At 34.7% G+C, this 13,078-nt stretch overlaps 1 protein-coding gene across 1 annotated transcript; it reads left to right on the forward strand.

Moving 5' to 3' along the window:
- Nucleotides 1-7,571: 7,571 nt before the first annotated feature.
- LOC145606827 (pto-interacting protein 1-like) lies at nt 7,572-12,130 on the forward strand. The gene is made up of 8 exons (XM_081662666.1): nt 7,572-7,916; nt 8,612-8,741; nt 9,108-9,358; nt 9,447-9,573; nt 10,680-10,953; nt 11,393-11,525; nt 11,606-11,692; nt 11,819-12,130. The coding sequence occupies exons 2-8, from the start codon at nt 8,660-8,662 to the stop codon at nt 11,933-11,935; spliced, it is 1,071 nt and encodes a 356-aa protein (XP_081518792.1). The 5' UTR covers nt 7,572-7,916; nt 8,612-8,659; the 3' UTR covers nt 11,936-12,130.
- Nucleotides 12,131-13,078: the final 948 nt, after the last annotated feature.

Below are 13,078 nucleotides of genomic sequence, written 5' to 3' on the forward strand. Positions count from 1 at the left end.
ATTACTCAGGTTCCTGCATATGCAAAATTCATGAAAGACATATTGACTAGGAAAAGGGCCTTTAATGAAGTAGAAACTGTAGCATTCACCGAGGAATGTAGTGCACTTTTACAAAATAAATCCCATCCTAAATTAAAGGATCCCGGTAGTTTTTCTATCCCTTGTCATATTGGCAATGTTTTCATTGATAAAGCATTATGTGATCTAGGTGCTTCTGTTAGTGTAATGCCATCGTCTGTTTGTGCTAAATTAAATATGGGAGATTTAAAAGTTACTAATATAACATTGTAAATGGCAGACCGTTCTGTTAAATATCCCTTAGGTATTTTAGAGGATGTACTTGTTAGAGTTGGTAAATTTTGTATCCCTGTTGATTTTGTTGTTTTAGACATGGCTGAGGACACACAAATTCTCATTATATTAGGTAGATCTTTTCTTCATACTGCAGGAGCCATTATTGATGTAAAAAATGGTAAACTAACCCTTTCTGTTGGCGATGATAATATCACTTTTAATTTAGGGAAAGTTTGGAAGGTCCAATGCTTGAAGAAAATTGTTATTTAATTGATGTGCTTGATGTAATGGATGATATTTGTGAGGAAAGCTTACCACAGGTTCTTGCAAGGGACCCCTTGGAGGAAATTCTTTGTGGAAATTTGTCTGCAGGTGACATGAGCGTATGGAGCAAGGAGGTGGATGATATAGAAAGAGCTCTTGCCACCGAGGAATTTGATCCTAATGATTGTGTGAAGGTAGTAAATTTGGTTCAGGAATCAAAACCTGCAGAGGTGAAGAAACCTGAACTAAAACCTCTCCCTTCTCATTTAAAATATGTTTTCCTTGATGAGCATGAATTGTACCCTGTGATCATTAGTACTGCACTGGATGACCCACAAACTTCCCTGAACTTGATCTCCGTAGAATAGTTTCACATTATATACAACAAATTGGTTACTCTAATAATTTAGACTATATTAATTAATTAGGAGTAAAAAGACCAGTTTCCCTGTGGATTCGACCCTACTTCCCTATCTACTTTAGTTAGAGGATTTAGGTAGTACTTTTGATTAGGTGATACGACTTTAGTTAGAGGATTTAGGTAGTACTTTTGTTCTTTAGGTAGCCTTCAGATTTTTTTTAGATACATTTGTTCCCTTCTTGCTACCCATGTTGTTGCCTTGACTTTTTATTGTTTTTAGCCACATTACAAGCCATGTTTGCCCCATTGGTTACTAGTCCCAAGCTTGGCTTGGGGGAGCTATTAGTGAGTGAGGTGAGGGAGTTTGTAGTGTGCACATTATTTGCACAATTTGGGTGGGTTTGAGAAGTTGTTTGTTCTAGATCATACTTTTGTTTTGATGAGTTTTATCGTGTATATGTTTGAAAAATAAAAGTGTGATGAAAAAAAAAGAGAAGTTCAAGAAGAAAAAAAAGTGAGAAATATGAAAAAAAGAAAACTTCTAAAAAAAAAAGAAAAAAAAATGAAAAAAAAAATGAAAAAAAAGTGTTTCATGTTCAAATTATCTAAGTGAAGGTTTATCAAAAGAAAAGAAAAAATGAGTTTCATTGCAAATATTTGAGTTTGAGTTTGTTTATTCACTCTAGTCTATATTATCATATTTTTATGAGTGAATTTTGTAAGTATTGGGATTGTTTATATTGATTAGAGTATATTTGGTGGATTTGTGTTGGAGTTGGTTTTGTTGGAGTTGTGTGATCATTATATTTGGTCATGGGTTTATTAGGATATGGCTCCCTTTTAGCAAGGCTTTTCTCTCACATATTCCCAATTTTATCCTACCATTTCACCCTAACCTTACATTACAAGCTTTAAAAGACCTTTTGACCTTGTGCATAGAGTTGTGTAAATATGAAAGTGTTGTTTATCAATGCAAGTTATGACTTGACATATTCCGAGTCGACTATTAGGTTGAGTGTATGTCTTTTTAAACACACGAGTGTGTGAGTTTGGGAGGGCATTGTTCACATTAAAGGGGTTGGGACGGAGAGCGATGGAATACATCTTTTACTCGCCACATAAATGAGAGTAGAGTGTGTGAGCACTAGTCTTGAATTCTATATGCTCTTGTGGTTTGCTTTACTTGACAATTGTTGGGGAGGAAGGGTGATTAGATGAATAAGATTGGTTGACTTTGAAGCATGTTCGCTTGATTTTCCTTGAATCGTTTGTGCTTGATTTTATAATGGGGTGAGGCATGTTTATTTGTTCATTGAGGAGCTCTTTGCTTAGGGACAAGCAAAGGTTTGGCTTGGGGGAGTTTGATATGTCCATTTTATATAGTATTTTACCTCCGTCCCTTGGTCATAATTAGTAATGTTTTTGGCTCCTTAGAGCCACTTTTGTTACTAATATGCATTTTCTAGTGTTTTCGTAGTGTTGTTTGAGTTTTGTAGGGAATTGCACCTTTGGAGCACTTTCCCGGGATTTTATGAAGCTACTACGAGCATTGGAGGAGCATGACCGTCGTTGAAGCCCAAGTCCGGCTAGAGCCATCGAGCCGGTGATTAAGGGCTCGGTATTTGGAATACCGAGGTTTGGACCGAGTGTTCAAGACCCGAAGGAGAAATCCGGATTGGGCCGAGGAGTCGAGCCCAATCACAAGTCCAAAACCTTGTGGAGCCACAAGGGCCCGATCGGGCAAGCATAGCCCCGATCGGGCAAGGCAAGGCATCATAGGGCCAACGTGCTAGGCGCGCCCGATCGTGCGATGCTTAGCACGATCGGGCGAGGTGCGCAACAGAGGGCTACGAGCAAAAGGCGCGCCCGATCGGGCACGTGTTTCTGGAGAAGCTTGTTTTGTCGAGGCACTTAGTTTTAATTAGGAGTTGTTAATTATTTTCGTTTAAGTACGTTTAGGATTGTAATTTTTACTTACTCTTTCCTTTTCACTTTCTCTCTCTACTTAATATTTTCTCTCTCTAGATTTTTCTCTCTACCTACTTTTGATCTCGATTACTTTGTAATTTCGCCGTCTTGGTACGATTTCTATTTCAATTAATTTTAGTAATTTCTTCCTTTCAATTTCCCTTATGGCTTACTTTATTATTATGCATGTTTTAGATTTAATTATGTCCGAGTAGTTTATTTCTAGGGTTTAAGGGAATCCATAATTAATATGAAGGGATAATTTGTTATTGTTGATTATTGACTTTGCATGGTAATGTCTTATTGAATTGTTTTAATTCTTTGCAATTGGATTATGAATCGAGCAGATGTAATTTGATTGTGAATGTTTAGCAATATTGAATTGATGAATCGAGCAGATGTTAATTTGATATTAAAGGCTATTTTCAATAGGAACTTAGATCTAGTAATTGCGAGAGCCTGTTAGATCTATGTTGGTTAATAAATTGCGAGAGCCTGTTAATCATGTTATTTATGCAATGTTGATTGATTGATTATTATGTTTTATCCCGGAATATTAATTATTGGTGAACCCATGACCCTAGGCCTTCTTATTATTGATTTTCTCCCTGAACTTGATCTCCGTAGAATAGTTTCACATTATATACAACAAATTGGTTACTCTAACAATTTAGACTATATTAATTAATTAGGAGTAAAAAGACCAGTTTCCCTGTGGATTCGACCCTACTTCCCTATCTACTTTAGTTAGAGGATTTAGGTAGTAATTTTGATTAGGTGATACGACTTTAGCCTGTCACCTACGTCAAAGCATGTGTGAAATATGCCGCTTGGCACTCATAGGAAGTGGGAATTGACGTTACGATTAGGGACAAGGAAAGTAGGGAGCCGCCAACAAGTTTTTTAAGGAACTTGTAAACCGTTCACGGATCATAAAAGGAAACCACGATTAAGGGACAACAAAGGCCACAACGATTGACCCGTGAAGGTTACACCCCATTCATAATCCATGAGATTACTAACTCCATATGGTTCGGAACCACAAAAGGAGGATCGGGGATGATGATACGAAGTGAGTCATGTAGTCACATTCGCCCTTATTGGCCTCTACTTGATTCTTATTGTGAGGAAGTGATTTTTGCGATCTCAAAGGCATGCAAACAAAGATTCAATTTGCTCCAAACTATTATTATGCTAAAATGGTTGAATATTAATGCACACATAATTCTATAATATCGTGATCACTTTATTAAAATAACAAGATTAAAGGAACTTAAACCGGTTGTCCAAATTATCTTATTAGTCGTGATATTCATTTACATATTCCCTTTAAAATGTAATATGGTGATCATAAATAATAATACAATATACATTAACATTGGAAGCAATTTAGCAATAAATCCAACAATAAAAATCGTTAGAAAAATAATAGAAATAAAAGGAACATAATTTCTTACTTTGATTTTGCTTGCTTGCAACTATAAAAACAATAAACGCGTTAGTATCTTCAAGGAAAATTAATAAAACAACAATTAAAATTAAATCAAATAGAGTTGATTTGGGGCTAAACCCTCAAACAGTTCTACCTTTCACGCCTTGGTTTAAGGATAGAACCTCGGGTAAAGTACGGACTCCTTGGAGTTCTTAACGTAGGTGTTTTGAAAGAATAGGGCGGGTAGGCTAGTGTTTAAGCTAGAGTGTAGAAGAGAGAATGAGAGAATTAATTGATGCCCCGTCCATCAAAAATGAGGGGGTATTTATAGGAAAAATGAGTGGAGGGAATACACGAAACCCTAAAAAGGATAAAAACCCTAAAAACACTGCCGCGACAAAGCAAATAATGCCGTGACACGGCACAAAATCCCATGACACGGGAGAAACTTGTGTGACGCGGGATACTCTGGAGTGACTTGGGAAATATTTGACCTACGAGAGTTAAACGCGTGAAAGGTTTACGCGAAAAAGACACGAAGTTGTCCCGTGTCACGGCACTGGCACCGTGTTACGGGGAATAATGCCGTGGTGCGGCAATATGTCCGGTGACGCGGCATAGTTTGTCGTGACGCGGCGGACTCTGTATCCCTTTTTCCATCCAAATACATTTTTGCCCTAATTACGTTCAGCCTTTTTAAGTGACGATTCACATTTTCGGGCTATCTCAGGTTTATTATTTATTAATTGGGCTAAAATAATAAAAAAATGAAAAATGAATCAGAAGGTTTGGGCCAAAATAAAAAATGAACTATGCTTTAACTAAAAATTAAGACCGATCCGTTGACTATTTTATGAACTGAATTTAATCGAATATAAATTTTTAAGCACTCTCGGGATTAAATACTGAACCCGACCAATAATGGCGGTGAAAGATTGTTCATCATCGAGTTTGGTTTCGGGAGACATTTTTAGGTGTTTGCAGTAGCGAAAGTCCTTTATGATCTGATTAATTGATGCATTGATGATTGATTGTTATGTTTTACCCTGGAGTATCATTTATTGGTGAACCTATTCCCTAGGTCTTTTATTCATTGATTTTCCCTATTCTTAATCTTTTTAGTTTAGTTTCCCTTAATAATAACAAATTGATTACTTAATAATTTAGATTACTTTTAATTAATTAGGAATAAATTGACTTGTTTCCCTATGGTTCGACCCTTCTTTCCTATCTGCATAGTTAGAGGAGTTAGGAATTAGTTTTAATAAGGTGATACGACTTTTGCCTGTCATGCAACGCACTAAATTAAACTAGTTTTCCCAAAAACAAAAGCGTACAATAATTAAACAGAGCTTTGATAAAAAGAAGAGAGTATATATATATCCCTACCTTATAAAAAGTACAAAATTACTCTTATGAATAGTGTAATGCCAATTATACCCTTCAAAATGTATATTTACATATATACCCTCATTAATATGTACAAGTTATTTTTAATGAATAGTGTTTGGACAATTATACCCTCTAAAATATTTATGTACTTTTATGCTTTCATTAATGTAATAATGTTAGTTGACTTGGACATTTATACCACCTAAACATGTTTACATATTTTCTCTTATTGTTAATTTAACTAAATTTATGATTTGAAGGCCAAATTGAAAGAGCTTCTAGATATGACTAACTATGATGCCGTGATGCGCGCATTGCGCGGGTTAACGTACTCCCTTAGTATAAAGAAATTTGAAAACTTTCCAATGTGCTATTAAGGGTGATTATTGTAAATTAAGCCCATATAGCTTTCTCTTCATTAATGGAAATATAACTAGCTAACCCATTGTGAAGAGATCAAATTACGGTTTAAAGTAAGATCCATATACCCAATATATTTGTACAATCTAATCTACTAATTTAACAAGCAAGATTATGAAGAAATCAATGGCATTGTATACTACATGAGTACAAGTATTTTATAGTTCATGTTGTACATACCCTATAAAGTATCGCGTATGTTTTAAATCTAGTATTGACTATCGTAGACGTTTGACACCTTGATACCTCATTATTTGCTAAGTGAATAGACACAAAGTCGAATGAGTAGATGCGTTGGCCAATAATGCACCTTTATTCATACAATGATTTCCTTCTTTGGGAATTTTGGTCTCGACTTTGGCGTTGGTGTTGTGGGGCTCGCCAACTGCCAAGTCTGCCAACAATGATGCATAGATGGACTAGTTTTGTATTGATGCACACTATACTTTCATTACCTTAATAATAATACTAGCAGTATCTTTGTGGGTTGGAAAACATCATAAAGTAGCATTATACGGAATATATTATGTTAACGGATCATCTTAACCAAAAACTTAACGTCTAAATCTGATGGTTTGAAGTTTAAGAATATGTTTTATACTTTATCATGCCTCCTCACAGGCTCACATGAGTTTAAGCATAGCTCACACCTTTAAATTTTTCATATGGTCATATTTGAAGCGGTGGAGTGTGAGTTATGCTCGATATGCAAAATAGTTATGGTTTTGATTGTAATAGTTATGTCATTTTCTCTAAATAAGGAGGTAAAATATTGATGGATTAGTATGCTACTTTTACAATTTTTATAGTTGGGGACTATCTAATAAATACAATTTCATGTAAACTGTAAGAATGAATGACCATCAATCATCTTTACCAAAAAAATTAAAGATTGCACCTTTCAAACTTAAGATTAAGGATTTAAAATTCCCACTAAAGATACTTTGAGGGTGGGGATCCCTTACCCTGCTCCCCTCACTCCCAAAGTGTCTAACACGTATATACCGGACCAAAAAAAACGTAAGGGTTGAACTGTTGAAGTATGGTCAGCGCCCTTCTCGTTCCAAAAAAAAACTTCACCTTAAGATAAAATTAGTCTTGCCATACAATCAATTGTCAAGTTTAATTACACACAAATGCGCAAACTTGCTCTTACTTGTATTACCCATTACTTGAAGATTTTGTTCACTTTGTGCAAGCAAGTAAAATTTAGCAAAATGAGCGAAACATATAACCGACTAATTTTTGTTCAAGTGGCCAAATATGATACAGTAACTCATACTCCGTAGTACATAAAGTAAGGTACAACCAATTGCATGGTACGAAGTAAAAAAAAGTGTGGCGACAAATACGAGTATGCGTATGCGGCATCTAATCAATCACTTGTTGTGAACATACCATAAAGGTCAAAAGTGGGGGACCTGAGCCTTGGAGGTGGTAGTTAGTGGTCAGATTAATAAAACCAGACCAAATCCATTCCAAAATCATTCAACTCAATTCATTTCTCTCTTAATTTTTTCCAAGAAAATTCTAAAATTTGTTGTTGCATAATCTTCTTTTTTCTTTACTTTTGCTGCTAAATTCTTCCTCAACCTACGCGTTTCTCTTTCTTCTTACCCGCAACTTTCGCTCACTCGCTTTCTTTCTTTCTTACCCTTCCTACTTTTTGCTAACTCAAGCACACCCTTCAAAACCCTGTTAATTTCTTCATTTAATTCCCCCATTTTTACTGATTTTCTTAGATCATTCTACTTTAACCACTTGATTCTTCATCAATTTTTCTGGGTATGTTTTATTTTTGAATTTACATTACTTTTTTCACTTTAATTTTGAGCTGAAGTGTTACTGATCTGAAGTAGTTTTTATCTTAATTCTGTAATTTTCCATTAATTTGATGTGTGGAGTTACTTGGGTTGATAATTTGAGCTTGATTTTGTGTTTGTTTGATTAATTGTGGTAGTAATTGCTAATTGATTTGTTGAGCAAGTTCTTGAATTTCTTTTCTTTTTTGCATTTTTTTTCTGGGTATTTGTGATCAATTCATGATTGTATATCTACGATCTAATACAGATATTGGGTTTTAATTTTGATTCTGGGTTTATTTTTTGGATCACAATAATTCATGGGCTAACTTATGCTACACCCTTTTTTCGGTGGAAATTTAAATTATTTGCGAATCTGATGTATGCAGCTGTAAGTTAACTATAAGCATGGTTAAAAATCACGCGTTGATCGGTGTTATTATTATTCGTCTATTCGATTAAAGTTTAATGTGTGTTCTTATTAGCTTATTATACTTCAGTCACTATTTTCTTTTTGTTGAAATTGCATTTTGATGTATTTAATCTAACCTGTGATTGTAGAAGCTGGATTCTGGTTTCTAATTTGTTTTGTTGAATGTGCCTTTTTTATTATTTAATTTTCGGTTTTTATAACATTGATTATTGTTTTCTGGTTGGAATTGTCTTTGCATAATGCAGTTAGTGAAATCCATCGTGTACTTAGTATACGGCATCTTCAGTAGCAACATGAGCTGTTTCGGCTGCTGTGGAGATGATGATTATCAGAGAGGAGGTGATAATGGGGCATACATGACAAATAATCCAGCTGGTAAGGGTTTATTGAATATCTATGTATATAGAGGCGCCCCGTTTATTTGCGGAGTATTATTAACAAAAACTTTGTTGTTCTGTAAAGTTTAGATTCATCATTGTCTTATTGAACAAATGAATACTATATATAATTTCGTGTTAATTAGTTGTTCTGTAAAATTTAGATTCATCATTGTCTTATTGAACAAATGAATACTATATATAATTTCATGTTAATTAATCATATGATTTGTTATGATTTCTTGAACTTTCTGTATAAATATATTAGGAGGACACATGTAAATTGGCCGTCATTCATGACTCTGTACAATCTACCTTTAGGTTGGACATAGAAATGGTTGACTGAAATGGATATGTTTTTCAGGCAATCATGCAGCATATCCAGCAAGAGAAGACAAACCAAAGGATACACAAACCGTAAATTTTCAGCCTCCTGCGGTTTCTCCCATTACCGTAGATGAATTGAAAGAAGTTACAGATAATTTTGGAACAAAAGCTTTGATTGGTGAGGGATCTTATGGAAGAGTGTATTTTGGTACACTAAGAAGTGGACAGGCTGCTGCCTTAAAAAAATTAGATTCCTGTAAACAACCTGACCAAGAGTTTTTAGGACAGGTAATGCCCTCAGCGGCAAGCGTTATTAATTCCTAGGCAATTTTGGTGTTCTATCAAGCTAAATAACATTCTGATACACGCCTTACAGGTGTCTATGGTCTCAAGACTTAAACATGAAAATGTGCTTGAGCTTGTTGGCTATTGTCTTGATGGCAACTTTCGGGTCCTTGCATATGAGTATGCTGCAAATGGTTCTCTGCATGATATTCTTCATGGTAAGTTGTAGTTAACTGCTTTATTATGTGTAGTTCCAATTTTGCTATCACCTCTCAAACAGCCTCCAAGCTTTGTCCTATTATTCTATCTACTGCATCCATTAATATATTAGGAAAAGACTAGTCACAATGTAATTAATTCTTTGAGCTTTTAAGTTGCTTAATACAGGATACATTTTAGTGCTGCAGATTATGTTTTGACATTTGGAACAATAGATACTGTTTCATAAACTTCCTCTTTACTATTTCTCACTGTGAAGCAACAGTTTAAAGCAGTTCAGAATTCAGATTATGCATGCTACCATAGCAACTAGAAGTAATACTAATGAAGATAACTGAACATTGTGTAAATTAAAAAAAAAGAAAGCAGAATTGCTTGTTACGGAGTACTTTATTAGTAGTAGAGTCATGTGATTTGTCTATAATCAGTCTTATAGTAGGCTGCTTTATAACCCAGGAACCTTCTAACCTTACACAGACTAATAGTGGTTTTTGAGATGCCCTAATTATTGATTTTGTGAATTTTATATTATTAAAGTTGACATTGGTGGTAAAACAGAATTATATTATGTAGTAGACAGTGATCCTACTTTCTAGCGCAGGAGTCCTTGTGATGCCGGAGATATCATCCTTGTCTGCATCTGAAAAATAATATTTAATAATATGTTATTCAGGATCATGCAATTGTTGCAATTGTTTATTGACTAATCAGGTCCACCTTTGACTTCAATTGCTTATTACTCCGTAAGACCGTAACTGACATGAAGAAAGGGCAATGTGGATTTTTATTCTTGTTCATTATTTCATTTACATGTTAAATTATACTTATTGACTGGCATGAAAGAAAGGGCAGTCAGGAAATTGGAAGTCCACCTTTACTAATTTTTCTTTGTAATGCCTTTCCCCTAGAGAAAAAAAAATAATAATAACAAACAAATACAATAAAATAATTTTTTTCTGAAAAAAAAAAGAGAGAGACAAAAAGGCCTTATTGGCTTCTGACTTTTCAGCTGAGATGTTTGTGGAATTCCTGTGGAGGCATGATGTTCTGTTGCTTATATCTTTGTGATGATCACTAACTAATGGAATGGTGTTTTTGTATATAGGAAGGAAAGGTGTCAAAGGAGCACAGCCCGGTCCTGTCCTCTCATGGGCACAAAGAGTAAAAATTGCTGTCGGGGCAGCCAAAGGTCTTGAGTATTTGCATGAGAAAGCTCAGCCCCATATTATACATCGTGATATTAAGTCCAGCAATGTTCTTTTATTTGACGATGATGTTGCAAAAATTGCTGATTTTGATTTATCGAATCAAGCTCCCGATATGGCAGCGCGTTTACATTCCACGCGTGTTCTTGGAACTTTTGGATACCATGCTCCAGAGTAAGTCTCATTGTGTTTCAATATTCAGAATCCTATCTTGCCTGTTGTTAACAGTAGTAATCAAGAGCAATTCACTAAGCTAAGTTCTGTAAGCTGTCGCTAAAAGTAGCCAGGCTGTTGTGTGTATAATCGTGATGTTCTATCAGATGTTAGATTCAACTACTTTAGTCGGATATGAGGTAGTTACCAAGCCAGTGTCAAATTTGGACAGCTTATGAAAATTTACTATCCATTTTCATTATAGAGTATCAAGTATCCGACACGGGTACTTGAATGGAATTGATTATTAATATGGGTTTATCTAGGAAAGTTTCTGTCTTGCTATTCAAATTATTCACTTGTGTCAAAGCGGGTGCTCCACTCTATTTTTGTTATATTACATTTACCCCCTTGTTATCGGTACTTGAAGTAACAGTATTTTCTTTACCTCTCTTATTAGATATGCTATGACGGGACAATTAAGCTCAAAGAGTGATGTTTATAGCTTTGGCGTTGTTCTCTTGGAGCTCTTAACAGGGCGCAAACCTGTAGACCATACTTTACCTCGTGGACAACAGAGTCTTGTGACATGGGTAATATTTTGATTTCTTTATCCCTTTATTATTGTTATGGGTTTTCATGTTATCTCACTCCTAGTCTTTTCTTCTTCCAGGCAACTCCAAAACTTAGCGAAGATAAGGTAAAGCAATGTGTTGATCCAAGACTAGGATCAGATTATCCTCCCAAGGCTATTGCTAAGGTAATGTATTGTACTTCACATATCATATAACTTGCGACAAAAATCAAAACCTAGCTTACTATTGTTGGACTCTTACAATTATGAGCTAAACTTGAAATCTCTCTTGCTCACTATTGTTGAACCCAGATGGCCGCTGTAGCTGCTCTCTGCGTGCAGTATGAATCCGATTTTCGTCCAAATATGAGCATAGTTGTCAAAGCTCTTCAACCTTTGTTAAGGGCTAATGAAACTGCTCATGCATAAAATCCCCGCTTGCCAAGGAAATGAGAAATTTGTACAAGTATATTACATTGATTTCTTTCATATGTGATTCAACAATAGTGAGATGTATTCTGTTAAAATTGATTCTTGTAAGCTGCTGTAACCTGTAAGTCTGTAATGCATAGAATATTGTTCCTACAACTTAAAAATCCTCCACTTTTAGGTAGTGTTTCCTCATGTTATGTTTGTTGAAGGGGGTCATTTCTCTTCTTAGCCATTCCTTTGTTCCCTCTTTTTTCGCAAAGCGAATATGTCTATGTTCCTTTTGAAAAAATAGCTTTTGATCTGTAAAAAAATTATGATTAAACGATTGCGACTTTGCAGAGCTCACACTACCCTAATACATTGCAAAAATACTGTCAAAATCATCAAATTAAAGCTACAATTGTTCTATTAAATAAAGCAAAACATGTTTTTCTGAGGCAAGATAAAACCAACCCCACTGGCCAGTGGCCACTACCCCAAATTGAGTTGAATCCTTCAAATTTTGACAGAACGAAGCCTTCCCATTTCAAAGTTGGGATGATAATGCACTCACATGTCCCCTTTATGCATTTGTGGATTTGTCAATTCACTCAATTGTCAAGCTTAAGCGGATTATTTTATTTATATATATATATATATATATATATATATATATATATATATATATATATATATATATATATATATATATATTTTGTGTGCAAATTCTAGTTTTTGTGAATTGGTTAGGCTACTGTTTTTTTAACTTCAAATTGTTAATTCTATTGTGTACTTACGGACAATTTGTCCACCTCTTGATTTATGGTACTTCTAGCTTTTTTTTCGAAAAGAAAAAAACATTTTTAATTCTATATTTTTTTTTTACCCGTTATCTATCTACATTTGCAATGGATACATATTCAACATCCATATATGTTGGTAAAAAATTACATCCTTATTTGTTTCGCAACCCTATGTAAATCTAACTTAATCGAATTTGGTAAAACTGGTAGGTAACTCATCTTGTAATTTTGAGAGCAAAAGCTTGATCCTCACCATTTATTTGTGCTTGAGAATAGATATTTCTTTACCTTTCCCCCTAAAATCAAGCATTAACATTGTGTAGTTGAGTTGTATATTTCCTTTATTTTACATTAGTTA

Source organism: Chenopodium album, chromosome 23 (genome assembly GCF_948465745.1).
Source record: "Chenopodium album chromosome 23, dcCheAlbu1.1, whole genome shotgun sequence".
Lineage (NCBI taxonomy): Eukaryota > Viridiplantae > Streptophyta > Magnoliopsida > Caryophyllales > Amaranthaceae > Chenopodium > Chenopodium album.